A 17,071-nucleotide genomic window follows, 5' to 3' on the forward strand; every position below is an offset into this window, starting at 1 on the left:
CCGTTCGTTCACTAATACATTCCTCAATGCAGAACCATAGAAACTGTTTTTTTTAATTATAATTATTTTAAAAAGGATGAAAACAGATAAGGTGTTTTTTCGCAGGGCAAGTATTATTATTAAATTAGAATACTAACATTTTCGTGTCAATCCATGACGTCAACCAAGTAGCTCATGAAAAACAAAAGCATTAAAAACGTATCTATGGATGGCTCGGCTTGTCAAATAATTGAAGTGTCAGTGTTTATTTATGAAAATGGTTTTCACTCCTGAACAAAAGATATTCATGACTGAATCTCCACCACCACATGTTTTGTGAGTTGATATAACCGTCCAAGTAAAACCAAGATTCATCAGTAAAAAAACTCAAGTACAGCAAATTCTCGTTTATAAACCAAGGGCAGTATTCAACACGTACAGGATAATCAGCTTGAAGAAGTTGCTGCACCGTCTGCAGACATTAGGGATACAGGTGGATACCCTTTTTCAAAATGCTCTCACAAGTGCTGCTTGTGTAAAGTTAAATAAAAAATATGTGTTGGATTTACCTTTCCCGATAGATGTTTATTTTTATTTATTTATTATGGTAATGCCAAAATAACAATTTATCTTATTACTTTGTTCTTATTCGTATTAACATATAAAACAAATATTATCAAAATGTTGCTTCTACAATTCATACATTTTTTATTTTTATTGGTGTCAATGGATTTACCAACTGAAGACCTGGATTTCTCTCTTTATGGTCTAATGGTCAAGATAGCAATACGCTTTAATACAACTCCGAGACAAGCCAATCACTTTGAATAACAATTTAAAAATAAAATATTTTACTAAAGACTTAAATCGAACAGAAGGAAACATTAATTAAAAAAATATTATAACTACGCAATATGATGGATTAACAAAAAAAAAAAGATAAGGGGTGGCTATGCAAAACAAAATTTCTGAAAACGTCGCGTCACTGACGCACATGCCAAAACTGGCAAGTGATAGTTGTTCAAGTTAGAAAATTGCTTTCGCTCGAGAAGACAAAATATTCATGATAGAATCCTCTTTCTCCACGACCGTTAGTGAATATAATAATTCCGAAATCATTTTTAATAATAGAAAGTAAAAATTCTCACTCTTGAGATAGAATATTTTTATTCTGAAACACTTGCTGTTTATGTATTTTCATTCTATAACAAGTGACTGAATGAATATTCTATAATTATGCTCAACGAAATACATAGATTGCCATTGATTTCAAAACTGTCAGTATCAGATGTCAATGCGCCGTCCTAATTGTTTTGTGACAAGTTTTAATTGAAACAGACAAAAATTGTGCAGATTTAATTGTTTTTGATTCATACTTTCTGGTCGTGAAGAATTATCACATGGTCGTGGAGAAAATACAGTCTGTTACTCAGTTAGAATGAAAATTCCATCTACTCGTGGTTCCTCACGCTCCCTAACGCTCGCCCTCGGAATCTTCCACTCGTAGATCGAATTTTTATTCTAATCTTGTTACAGAATATTCTGAAATGGGAACGTAAAAAACTGTGACTGCCTTTACAATTCACAACCTTTTTTTATTGGACTTTCAGTAAAACCTTTCTTCATCTTCGCTGTTCGTACGACTAAAGCTACGCCACACGTTTTTAAAAGTTTTGTTTTCCACGGCCGCCCCTTGTGTTTTTTCTGTTGACCAAATGCATTTGATGATGTGAAGGTTCATCATTAACTTTTTTCCAAGAAAAAAAAAACTTTCCTTTGTTTATTTTTTTTAATCTTCCACACGAATACGATTTTTTCTTTTCGTTGCCTCGTAAAACTTTGTGGCATCCTTCATCGACCTGTCGTTGCGGATGGAACCTCGCCACGCCAATCCTTAACCTACTATGTACTTTTAATGATATGTGTCACATTCAAACCACTCATCTTCGGCTCGTTTACTATTACACTTGAACCTCTTTGAAAGAATGCAAGAGTTTTTTGTGCCTGTTCAGGTAAGTTTTCGTCTTAAATTGGCACTGGCACTTGTCACAAGTGAACCATTGCACGGCTTTCCAGGGGGTGTGCTTGAGCCGTACATGATTATTCAGACTCTGCTTCCTCTTCGTCCTGAACTCGCAGCTGAAGCAGCAGAACCATTCCGCTTCTTCGTCGGGTTTGTGCAGGATCACGTGACATTTCAGGCAGTATTTCCATTTTGTTTTGTAGGAGCACTGTTCACAATGAAACCACGGCGTCTCTTCTTTCGGCGTGTGCTTGACCCGCTCGTGTTGCCGCAGTCGGCACCTTTGCCGTGCCTTGAAGTCGCATTTGTCGCATTTCAACCATTCGATGTCTTCTTCTGATTTTCCTTCCGAATGGCGCAGTTTTGCGTGTCTGTACAAGTCGTATTTGGTTTTGGTCTGGAAGTGACACTTGTCACAAGCAAACCAGTGCACAGCTTCGGGTGTGGTGTGTATCAGGTACATGTGACGTCTCAAGTTTTCTTTCTTCAGAGTCCTGTACTCACAATTAAAGCAGTAAAACCAGTTTGCTTCTTTGTGGGATTCGTGCACAGTCATTATGTGACGTTTAAGAGAGGATTTCAGTTTTGTTTTGTAAGAGCACTGTTCGCACCGCAGCCACAAAACTTCTTCGTCTGGCGTGTGTTTGATCAATTTGTGATTCTTCATTCTGTACCTTTGTTTCACTTTGAAGTCGCATTCGTCGCATTGCAACCATCCGCTGCTGTCCTCTTCGATCTTTACGTCCGAATGGCGCAGTTTTACGTGTTTGTGCAAGTCATCTTTGGTTTTGCATTGGTACAGACACTTGTCACAAGCAATCCACTGCACAAATTCGGATAAGGTGTGTTTCACCAACATGTGACGTTTCAAGTTTCCTTTCCGCCGAGTCCTGTACTCACAATTGAAGCAGTACAACCACTTTGTTTCTTCGTCGGATTTGTGCATAGTAATGTGACGCCTAAGAGAGGATTTCAGTTTTGTTTTGTAAGAGCACTGTTCGCACTGCAACCACAACGCTTCTTCATCTGATGTATGTTTCATCAGTTTGTGACGCTTTATTTTGTATCTGTGTGTCGCTGTGAAGTCGCACTTATCACACCTGAATCCTAATCCTGATTTGATCTCTTTTTCATCAGATTTGTGTCGAGTTGTTATGTGACGTTTAAGATTGTATTCCCGGTTTGTTATGTAAGCGCATTTTTCACATTCAAACCACGATGTTTCTTCATTTGACGTGTGCATCATCAGGTCGTGACGTTTTAAGCTGTATCTGCGATTTGTCTTATAGCTACATTTATCGCAGCTGAGATGAAGTTTTGCATCGTTACCAAACGTTACTGTCTCGAAATCTTCTTTCGTCTTAATACATAAAGTATCCAAGTGTTTGATCCACAATAACGCTGAACATGTTTCGAACGAGCACTCTCGACAGATGTAGCTTTTTAGTTCAACGTAATTTTTCGGTTCGTCGATCCTCTTTCTGTGATGTTCTCTGATGTGTTGATTGAAAATTATTACAAGATCACTTTCAAAACCGCAGTCTTTGCAGTGGTACTTTTCTAAAGAGTTTGTTTCGCAACTGAATGATGGGAACTGGTGGATGCTCTCTGTATGTTCCAAATTTGCCATTTTGATGTTATAGTCTGAAAATTAGATTTTAACTCAATCACGATGGCTCCAAATAATTACACAAGTTTTGGTTTATGTAAATAAAGGTAATGTGCGTTCACCAGACAAACAGTAAAGTCCTCGTCTAGAAATAGTCAATTTTGACTTAAATTGTAAATCATTTTACAATCGGGCAGCAAACCGTCTTATAACTACCATAATACCCTCTAACTTTATTGCCCCTTTGTTGTGCAGTGCCGACTCAAGAAAGAGCAAACATCAGGTAAAGTAACAGTCCCTATTTATTTATGGAATTATTTATGGTAGTTATAAGACGATTTTCTCTCCTATTGTAAAATGATTTACAATTTAAGTCAAAATTGACTATTTTTCGACGAGGACTTTACTTCTCGTATACTTTATTTGGTGGTTGGCACCATTGTTTTAAATTTGACAATGCACCGACGACCAACCAATTTTTGTTTGTTTCAGAATTACCCCAGATATTGTTGTATTATTTATACAGCGTGTTAGTAAATGGTTGGGAATAAATTTCAGGGTGAATTCCTTAGGAAAAATGTGGTTTAAAACCTAAATAAAGTTTTTCGTTAAAATGAGTAGTTTTCTCAAACATTTACGAAAAATTTGGTGTCATTAAAATCATGAAAACATCACGGGTTTCCGAAATAAATGGAATTTGATATTAAAGCACCTGATTTAGCTATGATTTATTATTAAATTGGGCGGTCACTTCCACAAAAGAGGTTGACATACTTGTTAATGGCACCCTTTAGGGACTTAAGAATTACTAGAAAAATTGTCAACCCAACAATGAGGTATTTATTTATGACACTATTGACACTTCAGTTGTAAATCTTGGTCATTTTTCGCTCTTAATGTTAAAATTGGAATAATTCAAAAACTAACAATTTTCTTTTGATGCGAATTTCATAAATGTGTTTGAATTAATTGTGAATTATGAGCGTATACGAAAAACATTTTTTTTGTCGACAAAATCGATTTTTTAAATTTTATGTCTCTGAATGAAGTGATACAGGACAATTGATTGTACACATTTGAAACCTTATATGAAGGGAATGTAACCCCAACGTTTCATAATTTTTACAAATTTTTTAATAGGGTTTATCGTGCGGGCGGTAAAACTTGAATCACCCTGTATATTAGACGATATAAAAACATAAATACTTCCAAATTTCGCACGTTTTGATTTAAATATTTAATCAAACTCCCGTTTTGGTTTATTATTTCCGTGCAATAGAAATGGAATTTCCATTCGGTATTTTATAAGGTCTCATCTTTATCGAAAAAGATGAAATTGGTTTCGATTTGGCTTTAATTTGAAATTTTAGGACAAAAAAAAAAGTTTGCGGTCAACGAAAAAATTTTGTAATCAACTCGTTTGTTAATGGGCGATTAATAATCTCAACTATTAAAGGCACTCACTCGCTACACTCGTTCGTGCTTTAAACAGTTTCGATTATTAATCGCCTTCATTAACAAACTAGTTTATTAAATAACTATAATTAGTATAATTATAAATTGATTGTCAAAATGACAAGAATCTAAAGTGGGGTTACGGTTTCTAAAGGTTTATTTACAATTTATGGGAATGTCAAGATAGTGACGGCTAAAATTTTTTGACCGCCATAGTAGGTACATTGAAAATAAGCGAGCCATTTAAGTAACTATACTTTTATTTGCGCATAAATTAGTTCAATTCCTTTTTGTTTGTTGTATCTTTGGGCAGTTCGTGTTGTTTTATTTTGAATCTTTCCTTTACCCCTAAATCTGGCACAAACACAGTTCAATTTGGTTCAATGTAGAATGTTCACGTTTGCGTGTCAATCAATAAATTTTGAACATTCACATTAGTGCCATCGTGCTGTCATACATTCTAAAACGACCCTAATGTATTAATAACCTCAATTTTGATTGTTGTGTCAATTTTGAAAATGTGAATGCCAGTTTTACCGAGAAAACATTTAAGAAGTTTTAAAAATCAGACAAATGGGATAGAACGAGGTTTTAATTAATAAAAAAATACTATAAGATAAATAAATAAAAGTTAAAAACTTAATACTTATTTTAAACGTGTGGCATACTGATAAATTATAGACAAATTTGACAACAATTTCATCATTCATGTGACAATTTCAATAAAGCATGATTTAGAGTATTTTTTTATGTGACAGAAGAATGATGTCCAAAATTTAATGATCCTAATAGCTGGTAATAGTACTTACCCAGGTTTGGAGAATTCAAGTCTTGACAAAAAACATCACATATTTAATTGTTGAATATAATATTTTATGGTGTTTTTGTGATTTTCTCTGATATTTTTGTCTATTTAGGCCACAGAAAAGCAATTGCAGAACGTTCTTAAGAGCTGTCAAAAGTCAGATGTTAGAGTTTGGAGTGCGTTCACTATAATACAGTCCGCAATACAGAACCATAGAAACTGTTTTTTTTTAATTATTTAAAAAACGATTAAAATAGATATAAATCTGTTTCAAAATCAAAAATCCATCAACACTACCTGGAAAATACAATCGACAACGTCGCCAACTTTTGTTTTTAGTGTGTTTGCAAGTGTCAGAAAAAAGTGGGATTATGAAAGAAAACTGTTGGCAGTTGTTTAGGTCATAATTCATCGTGTTTTTTTATTCTCATTCTAAAACTCAACAGTTCAATGTCAAATTTTGGCGACAGGTTAAGCCAACCCAAAAATTGAAACTTATTCTAGGGATTTCTTTTTTTCTGCCAACATAATAAAACAGGTGGTGGATTTTTGATTTTGAAACAGATTATAAGCTGTTGGAATGAACATCAGTGGTGCAAATGACCTGACCTGTTACTATGACAACTCATATGAAATTTAAAGCCAAATGTGTGCGATTTGCACCATTGATGTTCAATCCAACGTGAACAGGATATACATTATGATAATGCTAAAATAACAATGTATCTTATTACTTTGTTCTTATTTGTATAAATATAAATTAATTGTTATCAAACACTTGCATACATTTTTATTGATATTAATTTATTACCAAATACCAACTGAAGACCTACATTTCTTTCTTTATGGTTTAATGGCTCTAATGGTCAGTATAGCTATTCGCCTTGACACCACTCGGAGACAAACATTTTTTTTTTAAATGTTTGTCTAAAAACAAAATGTTATAGGTACTGAAGAGACTTAAATCGAACACAAGGAAACATTAAAAAAATATTATTACTAATACAATATGATCGATAAAAAAAAACAACTGTCACTAACGCAAATGCCAAAGTTGACAAGTGACAGTTGTTCAAGTTAAAAAATGGTTTTCACTCGAGAAGACAAAATATTCGTGACAGGATCCTCTTGCTGAAATGGGAACGAAAAAAACTGTGACTGCCTTTACCATTCATAACCTTTTTTTATTGGACTTTCGGCAATGCTGTTGGTACGACTGAAGCTACGCCACACGTTTTTACAAGTTTTGTTTTCCACAGCCGCCCTTGTGTCTTTTCTGTTGACCATATGGATTTAACTTTCACATCATTATCTTTTATCCAAGAAAAAAAAAACTTTCCTTTGTTTACTTTTTTAAAATCTTCTTTCAATCGAATACGATTTTTTTTTCATTGCGTCGTATAACCTTGTGGCATCCTCCATCGACGTGTCCTTGTGAATGGAACGTCACCACGCTAAGCCTCCTTATCTTAACCTACTATTTTTAATGACACGTGTCACCTTCAAACCACTCATCTTCGGCTCTTTTCCTGTCACATTTGAATTTCTTTGAAAGAATGCAAGAGTTTTTCGTGCCTGTTCAGGTAAGATTTCGTCTTAAATTTGCACTGGCACTTGTTACAAGTGAACCATCGGCACATTTGAATTTCTTTGGAAGAATGTAAGAGTGTTTGGTGCCTGTTCAGGTAAGATTTGCACTGGCACTTGTCACAAGTGAACCATCGCACGGCTTCTGAGGTGTGTGCTTGAGTCGCATATGATTATTCACACTCTGCTTTCTCTTCGCCCTGAACTCGCAGTTGAAGCAGTAGAACCATTCCGCTTCTTCGTCGGGTTTGTGCACGTTCACGTGACATTTCAGGCGGTATTTCCATTTTGCTTTGTAGGGGCACTGTTCACATTGAAACCACACCACCTCTTTTTTGGGCGTGTGCTTGTCCCGATCGTGTTGCCGCAGTCGGCACCTTTGCCGTGCCTTGTAGTCGCATTTGTCGCATTTCAACCATTCGATGTCCTTTTCGATCTTTCCGTCCGAATGGCGCAGTTTTGCGTGTCTGTACAAGTCGTATTTGGTTTTGGTCTGGAAGTGACACTTGTCACAAGCAAACCAGTGCACAGCTTCGGGTGTGGTGTGTTTCAGGTACATGTGACGTCTCAAGTTTTCTTTCTTCAGAGTCCTGTACTCACAATTGAAGCAGTAAAACCAATTTCCTTCTTCGTCAGATTTGTGCATAACTATTATGTGACGTTTAAGAGAGTCTTTCAGTTTTGTTTTGTAAGAGCACTGTTCGCACCGCAGCCACAACACTTCTTCGTCTGGTGTGTGTTTGATCAGTTTGTGATGCTTCATTCTGTACCTTTGTTTTGCTTTGAAGTCGCATTTGTCGCATTTCAACCATTCGATTTTTACGTCCGAATGGTGCTGTTTTACGTGTTTGTACAAGAGGTCTTTGGTTTTGCATTGGTACTGACACTTGTCACAAGCAAACCACTGCACAAATTCCGACAAGGTGTGTTTCACCAACATGTGACGTCTCAAGCTTCCTTTACTACGAGTCCTGTACTCACAATTGAAGCAGTCAAACCACTTTGTTTCTTCGTCGGATTTGTGCATAGTCATGTGACGTTTAAGACAGTGTTTCAGTTTTGTTTTGTAAGAGCACTGTTCGCACCGCAGCCACAACGCTTCTTCATCTGATGTGTGTTTGATCAGTTTATGACGCTTCACTCTGTATCTGTGTTTTGCTGTAAAGTCGCACTTGTCACACCTGAATCCAAATCCTGATTTTCTGATCTCTTCTTCATCAGATTTGTGTTGAGTTGTTATGTGACGTTTATAATTGTATTCTCGGTTTGTTATGTAAGCGCACTTTTCACATTGAAACCAGGACGTTTTTTTATTTGACGTGTGCATCATCAGGTCGTGATGTTTTAAGCTGTAGCTTCGATTTGTCTTATAGTTACATTTATCACAGCTGAACCGTTGAACGTCATCTCTGGAGAGATGCAGTTTTGCATCGTTACCAAACGTTACTTTCTCAAAATCTTCTTTCGTCTTAATACATAAAGTATCCAAGTGTTTGATCCACATTAACGCTGAATATGTTTCAAATGAGCACTCTCGACAGATGTAGCTTTTTACTTCAATGTAATTGTTCGGTTCGTCGATTCTCTTTATGTGATGTTCTCTGATGTGTTGATTCAAAATTATCACAAGATCGCTTTCAAAATCGCAATCTTTGCAATTGTACTTTTCTAGAAAATTTGTTTCGCAACTGAATGATGGGAACTGCTGAGAAAAAGGTGATCTGCTCATGTAAGGACATCTGTCGTAATCGTAAATCCTTCCGCATTCAAATTTCAGGATGCTCCCTGTATGTTCCAAATTTGCCATATTGATGTTGCAGTCTGAAAATTAGATTCTAACTCAATCACGATGGCTGCAAAATAAGTAAGTTTTAGTTTATGTAAAGTACTTCTAGTACTTTATACGGTGTGCTCAAGAATGATTGAATCTCTTCTTAACAATGAAATTTGGCAAATGTGAAATTTACCACCAAAGGTTCATTTTTGTAATAGCATAATATACATTTTTGTAATTTGCCTCCATTTTGATTCTCTAATAGACATATTAACGAACGCGTCGTCATCATCTGGGATGTCCTTATAGCCATTATTTCACGGAACATTTTACGAAAATTTTTAGGTTGGCAAAGCTCGATCATGCGTGTCATTTTAAATTACAAAATGTGCAAAGAATGAATTATTTATCAGGATTTATCAGGCAACAAATTCGCGACCGTATTTTTGGCAATTTCACGTATTTCAGCGGGCGTACATGAAAGATTATCTTCGATATTCGTGTTTTGTGACAGAATTTGGATAAAACAAAAGGCGACTTTGAAGACTTGATCAAATTTTCACTTCTGAAATTAAGACATTACCAACCGCCATAAAAATCCCTAAATCAAGGAATTTTTGTTTAAAAACGATTTAGAAAGGGCAAATTACAAAATAGTAGTTTATTTGACGAGTTTTTGTGTAAATTGGACCTTTTTTGGCACGCGTGGGCCGTTTTACACACGAACGAGTTGAGTACAACGTTTTTTTGTTCGACGAACCCCTTAAAGGCTCTAAATCGCTTAAAACCTTTAAAATTAGCTTGATGTTTCGTTTTGACAAGTTGTGACATTTATCAAAATCCGTTCACATAGGAGAAAATTCTCAAATTCTGAGTGTCGAACAAAAAAATTGTAATAAAAACTCGTTTCATAAGACCTTGAAGCACTCATTCTTTAAATCTTGAATTCGTGTTTAAGACTGGTGTTATAAAACTTGTCTTTTAATATACTATAAGCGATTTGGAGCCTTTAAAGGGTTCGTCGAAAAAAAAAAAAAACATTGCATTCAACTCGCTAAATTCTACGCAGAGAAAATACTACCTAGCGTAAATTATTTATTTATTTACTTTCAAGCAGTAACATGTTTTGCCCTGAAATGATGCTTAAATTAATGTATTCTAGTGGATTTTGTAGTGTTGGGTTACAACTCTATAATTTAAAATCTCCCAATCTCTCGCTGGACGGAGTATACATTTCTTGTTTTGACAAGATATGTCCTTGTGGTCTTTTGCTTTTGCTGAGCATTTACACTGACAATAAGGAAGCCAGTTCATTTTTATTTGCACATAAATTAGTTCCATGCTTTTTCTTTTTATTGTATCTTTAGGCAATTCGCGTTATTTTATTCTGAATCTTTGCTTTACCTCTAAATCTAGCACAAACACCGTTCAACGTAGAATTCTCACGTTTGCGTATTTTTTAAGATAATGTGTCGTACACACCTACTTACCGAAGTTCAGGGAATTCAAAGGTCTTGATTAAAAAAATCACATATTTTATTGTGGAATTATCGTATTTTACGGTATTTTTTGTAATCTCCGTGAGTTTTGTTTATTTAGGCCACTGAAAACAATGGCACTAATGGCAGAACGTTGTTTACGAGCTGTCAGCTGTCAAAAGTCAGATGTTGGAGTGCGTTCTCTAATACAGTCCGCAATGCAGAACCATACAACCTGTTTTTTTTTTTTATTTAAAACAGATAAGGTGTTTTTCCTTGAGGCAAGGTTATTACCGGTTGATTTTAAATGAATGTGACTTTTTTTCATAAGTTGGTAATATTATTTTTGGTTATTCTGCTTCTTAATGTAATAGTTGACATAAACATAGGCGTCCTCGCCTATTTGACACAATTTATTAATACATAAAATGTCAAAATGACGTACGGACGCCAATGTATTGATTAAGGTATCAAGTTTGCCAAAATAATTTATGAAAAATGTTCCCAACTTAAGAAAAAAAGTCACAATCATTTAAAATCACCCGGTATTATTGAATTAGAATGCTACCGAACAAGTACTGATTGAGTTGGCAATAAATTCTGGTGATTTTTGGTGACTTTTATGTCATGTTCCAACGAGAAAACCATTTTATTAATAAAAGATTACAAAAACCAAGACGTTTAAATTTGAAATGTATACCAGGTGTCAATATTGTCAATAAAACAAACCGAAATAGGTACAATTGAAAATTTTATGTAAAATTTTTTTTTGCCAACTGTAACAGTTATTGTTGCTCACCCTGTATAACATTTTCGTGATCAATCCATGACGTCACAGACAAATGGATTCCAAGTCACTGGGCTTGAATTTCTATAATCCTCGAGAACATTGAAGTCCAAAACTTACAGCCACGAGCTTATGTAAGTATGCGTCATTTCGCGGGTTTTTTTGTGGCATAAGCTCAAACAAGGTGAAATGGAGCAAAGTGAAAATGTATGGCAAAATATAATCCAAACGTTCAGCAATAATCTTCACAAATTGTGCATCATAAAAAAGTGAAGTTATGCATAATTGACAATGACAAGTGTACGTTTTCCTGCAGTTCAATTACCCCACTGCTATGACGTAAATATTGAATATAATCGAAATTATTTTTATTAAAATATGAAACAATTGTAATCAAAATGTTGCTTTTAAATAGACATGTAATTTGTTTTGATGAGTTCTATCACCGTTTAAATTTTCTTAACGCATTTCAATAACATACTGTATTGTAATACGCCTTGACATAACTCGGAGACAATCACTTTTAGCAACAATCAAAAAATAAAATGTTGTACTGAAGAGACTTAAATCGAACAGAAGAAAGGAACCATTTACAAAATATTAAAACTAATACAATATAATCGATCGACAAAAAAAAAAGATAAGGGGTGGCTATGAACAACAAAATTTCTGAAATCGTGTCGCGTAACTTAAACAACTGTCACTGACGTAAATGTCAAAATTGACAAGTGACAGTTCAAGTTAAAAAATGGTTTTCACTCGAGAAGACAAAATATTCGTGATGGAATCCTCTTGCCGAAATGGGAACGAAGAAAACTGTGACTACCCTTCTTACCATTCACAACCTTTTTTTATTGAGCGGCAAAACCTTTCTTCATCATCGCTGTTGATACGACTGCAGCTACGCCACAAGTTTTCAAAAGTTTTGTTTTCCACAGCCGCCCCTTGTGGTTTGTGTTAATTTAACTTTCACATCATTATCTTTTTTGCAAGAAAAAAAAACTTTCGTTTATTTTTTTTTTAAATCTTCCTTCAAACGAATACGATGTTTTTCTTTTCCTTGTTTCGCAACGTACAACCTTGTAGCGTCCTTCATCGACGTGTTCTTGCGGATAGAACGTCACCACGCTAACCCTCCTTATCTTAACCTACTATTTTTGATGACATGTGTAACATTCAAACCACTCATCTTCGGCTCGTTTACTATCACACTTGAACTTCTTTGGAAGAATGCAAGCGTTCTTGGTGCCTGTTCAGGTAAGATTTCGTCTTAAATTTGCACTGGCACTTGTCACAAGTGAAGCATCGCACGGCTTCCGAGGTCGTGTGCTTGAGTAGCACATGATTATTCAGACTCTGCTTCATCTTCGTCCTGAACTCGCAGTTGAAGCAGTAGAACCATTCCGCTTCTTCGTCGGGTTTGTGCAGGTTCGCGTGACATTTCAGGCTGTATTTCCATTTTGTTTTATAGGAGCACTGTTCACATTGAAACCACACCACCTTTTTTTTGGGCATGTGCTTGACCCGCTCGTGTTGCCGCAGTCGGCACCTTTGCCGTGCCTTGTAGTCGCATTTGTCGCATTTCAACCATTCGATGTCCTTTTCGATCTTTCCGTCCGAATGACGCAGTTTTGCGTGTCTGTACAAGTAGTATTTGGTTTTGGTCTGGAAGTGACACTTGTCACAAGCAAACCACTGCACGGCTTCGGGTGTGGTGTGTTTCACCAACATGTGCCGTCTCAAGTTATCTTTCTTCAGAGACCTGTACTCACAATTAAAGCAGTGAAACCAGTTTGCTTCTTCGTCGGATTTGTGCAGAGCAATTATGTGACGTTTAAGAGAATCTTTCAGTTTTGTTTTGTAAGAGCACTGTTCGCACCGCAGCCACAACACTTCTTCGTCTGTTGCGTGTTTGATTAGTATGTGATTCTTCATTCTGTAGTTTTGTTTTACTTTGAAGTCGCATTTGTCGCATTTCAACCATTCGATATCGTCTTCGCTCTTTACGTCCGAATGGTGCTGTTTTACGTGTTTTTTCAAGTCGCCTTTGGTTTTGCACTGGTACTGACACTTGTCACAAGCAAGCCACTGCACAGCTTCGAGTGCGGTGTGTTTCACCAACATATGACGTCTCAGGTCTCCTTTCCTCCGAGTCCTGTACTCACAATTGAAGCAGTAAAACCACTTTGTTTCTTCGTCGGATTTGTGCATAGTCATGTGACGTTTAAGAGAATGTTTCAGTTTTGTTTTGTAAGAGCACTGTTCGCACTGCAACCACAACGCTTCTTCATCTGATGTATGTTTCATCAGTTTGTGACGCTTTATTTTGTATCTGTGTGTCGCTGTGAAGTCGCACTTGTCACATCTGAATCCTAATCCTGATTTGAACTCTTCTTCATCAGATTTGTGTCGAGATATGTGACGTTTAAAATTGTATTCCCGCTTTGTTATGTAAGCGCACTTTTCACATTGAAACCACGTTTCTTCATTTGACGTGTGCATCATCATGTCGTGATGTTTTAATCTGTTTCTTCGATTTGTCTTATAGTTGCATTTATCGCACTTGAACCGTTGAACGTCATCTCTGGAGAGACGAAGTTTTGCATCGTTACTAAACGTTACTTTCTCGAAATCTTCTTTCGTCTTAAAACACAAAGTATCCAAGTGTTTGATCCACACTAATGCTGAATATGTTTCGAACGAGCACTCTCGACAGATGTAGCTTTTTACTTCGACGTCAGTTTTCGGTTCGTCGATCCTCTTTCTGTGATGTTGTCTGATGTGTTGATTGAAAACTATCACAAGATCACTTTCAAAATCGCAGTCTTTGCAGTTGTACTTTTTTAGAGAGTTTGTTTCGCAAATGAATGATGGGATTTGGTGAAAAAAAAGCGATCTGCTCACGTAAGGACGTCCGTCGCAGTCGTGAATTCTTCCGCATTCATATTTCAGGATGATCCCTGTATATTCCAAATTTGCCATTTTGATGTTACAGTCTGAAAATTGCATTTTAACTCAATCACGATGGCTCCAAATATGCAAGTTTTGGTTTATGTAAAGGTAGTGTGCGTTCACCAGACAAAACAAAGAGAATTTCTAGTAAACTTCGTCCAGCGGGAGATTGGGAGATTTTAAATTTTACTAAGTTAATCCAACACTACAAAATGCATTAGAATAAATTAATTAGAGCATAATTTCAAGACAAAAATGTTACTGCTGGAATGACATATTTCAAATTTTACGTGCGTTAGGTACCATAGGCCGTGCTAAAGTTAGTATATTAAATAGATTTGGCTCCATCCTGGTTCCTAGGGGCATTTTTCGATGATAATTGGCTGCACTTTTATTGTCAAAATTGTCGTTATCTGCGTTTAAATAAAATTGCTCATTATCAAAATGTTTCTAAAGTGAAAATCAAATATAAGTACATATTATGTTAACTATTTAAATTTGCTTACATTAACTTCACAAATTTTATGAAAACCAGGCTGCCAACTCAAATCTAACTCTCAAACACTCCCCTAGACACCAGGATCGAGCCTACTTTCGGCTATAATATAACTAGTGGTATGATTATTATCGATGATATTATGAGTGAAATTGAGCTGGAGATTTCACGAGTCCGAAGGACGAGTGAAATGTCCTGCTTCAATTTCACGAATTTAATAGCATCGATGATTAATCATACCACGTGTTATATTCGATGAGACAATATAATGAATGAAATACAAAATCGTAACGACGAAAGTAAATAAGATAATTTTTTTTTTTTTGGTTTTTTATTATCGCTGTGATAGCCATGCAACTAAGGACTTTACGCGTTTTCATTGGATCATTCATGATCACGTAATACATGAATTATATTGTCTCTTATATACCACTCTAGGCCGTGCCAAACCCAAATAACCACCACCTGTTGAATTCAGTTGGTGAAAACAAAATTGCACTAAGTGTATAATGGCAATTTTGATATTACTAGGACGCTAGACCAATCAAATCTAAGTACAACGTTGCCGGTTGATTTTTTGGGTAGAATGCAGTGTTGGTGGTTATTTGGTTTTGGCAAAGACTATACTTTTTCTACATAGAATTTAGTCATTTTTATGTCAACCAATCTCTCGTTGGACAAATTATACTTTATACTTTATTTGGTTGGCATCTTTGTTTTAAATTTGACAACATGCCGACGACCAACCAATATTTGATGTTTGGGAATTACCCCAGGTATTGTTGATTGTTGTATTATTTATATAAAATATTTCTGATTCACTGCTGTTCAGAAAAATCGCGTAAACTTCAAAAGTCAAACAATCCAGTTTACGATTATTTTGTGCTTTGTAAATGTGGATTTTGATATTGTATTTTTAAATAGGTTATAAACTGTCAGTGAGATTGTCACTATTTGATTTGTTATTAGAAAAATTCCACAAGTAGCTAAAGTAAACAATTACCGAAACGCCTAACTTCGAAAACTGTATTTAAAATAAATGAGATGAAAGCTGCACCTTTTGAGCCCTCATATCTTCAAACTTAAGAGGTATAGAATTATTTTATTATTTTCTAACATAAGTTGACACTGCCCCATTGAGTTGTTCCGCGAATTTTGGGGCACCCAGTATAATTTTCTTACCGCGTCCCGTTCGAACTAATTAGTCACGTTTTTGACAATCACTCGAAACAATTTCCGGAAACAATGAACACACTCAGGGTAGGTATTATAAGTGAGTATTTACACTGACAATAACCAAGCCATTTAACTTCATTTTTATTTGCACATAAATTAGCTCAATGTCTTTTTGTTTGTTGTATCTTTAGACAATTTCTGTTGTATTATTCTGAATCTTTACTTTACCTCTAAATCTGGGACAATCACCGTTCAATGTATGGATTTAGAACGTTCATTGTTCAAGTTTGCTTGTTTTTAAAGATAATATGTCGTACTTACCGAAGTTTGGAGAATTCAAAAGTCTTGATTAAAAAATCACATATTTTATTGTTGAATTATCGTATTAACGGGGTTTTTTGTAATCTTCTCCGTGATTCTTGTCTATTTAGGCCAAAGATAACAGGTAGAACGTTGTTTACGATCTGTCAAAGTGTCAAAAGTCAGATGTTGGAGTGCGTTCACTAATACAGCCCGCGATACAGAACCATAGAAACTGTTCCTTTTTTTTTAATCTGATTTCTATTTGTATTAAAACATGAAAGAATTGTTACCAAAATGTTGCTGAGAGTTGTTCTGTGATGTTATAGCCTTGACACAACTCGAAGACTTCACTTTTAGTAACATTCTAAAAAAGAAACGTTGTGCTGAAGAGACTTAGCTACAGCGTATTATTAAAATGCGTTAGGAAAATTTAAACGGTGATGGAACTTATCAAAACAAATTGCTTTTCTATTTACCATTTTTTCGAAAACTCAAATTTATGCTCGAATTTATTTTCACCGTATTCCGTGTCATCGAGTCGTTTATGGATGGGACGGTGAAAGAACAACGACTTCGTACGAAAAACGTTAACGCAAAAAAAGTAAATACGGCAAAAACCTAGGCGGATAGGTCTTGCAAAAACTTAC

General features: G+C 35.6%; 2 protein-coding genes across 6 annotated transcripts in view; both read right to left on the bottom strand.

Annotated features, from left to right (window-relative positions):
• LOC138128769 (zinc finger protein 711-like) overlaps nucleotides 1-17,071 on the bottom strand; it is a 35,080-nt gene that overhangs the window by 6,511 nt on the left and 11,498 nt on the right. For 2 of the 5 annotated variants that reach the window (XM_069044957.1, XM_069044958.1), the window contains exon 4: nucleotides 6,582-12,645. Coding sequence is in view for 1 of the 5 variants with exons in the window: in XM_069044960.1 (XP_068901061.1) it covers nucleotides 1,941-3,632 (1,692 nt within the window). In the remaining 4 variants the exon portion in view is untranslated. Of the gene's footprint in view, nucleotides 1-538; nucleotides 3,647-5,875; nucleotides 12,646-17,071 lie in introns of those variants that run through there. The other 3 variants (XM_069044960.1, XM_069044959.1, XR_011158899.1) reach the window with 3 other exon arrangements.
• Nucleotides 7,141-16,499, bottom strand: LOC138128770 (zinc finger protein 64-like). The gene is made up of 2 exons (XM_069044961.1): nucleotides 16,443-16,499; nucleotides 7,141-14,493 (listed from the first exon to the last, which is right to left on the bottom strand). Exon 2 carries the CDS (start codon nucleotides 14,477-14,479, stop codon nucleotides 12,704-12,706), a length of 1,776 nt encoding a protein of 591 aa, XP_068901062.1. The 5' UTR covers nucleotides 14,480-14,493; nucleotides 16,443-16,499; the 3' UTR covers nucleotides 7,141-12,703.

The sequence above is a fragment of the Tenebrio molitor genome, chromosome 4 (genome assembly GCF_963966145.1).
Source record: "Tenebrio molitor chromosome 4, icTenMoli1.1, whole genome shotgun sequence".
Taxonomy (NCBI): Eukaryota; Metazoa; Arthropoda; class Insecta; order Coleoptera; family Tenebrionidae; genus Tenebrio; species Tenebrio molitor.

What these genes read in the sequence shown, in the direction of transcription:
- LOC138128770 (XM_069044961.1), bottom strand. Translation starts at nt 14,479, where the DNA reads ATGGCAAATTTGGAATATACAGGGATCATCCTGAAATATGAATGCGGA.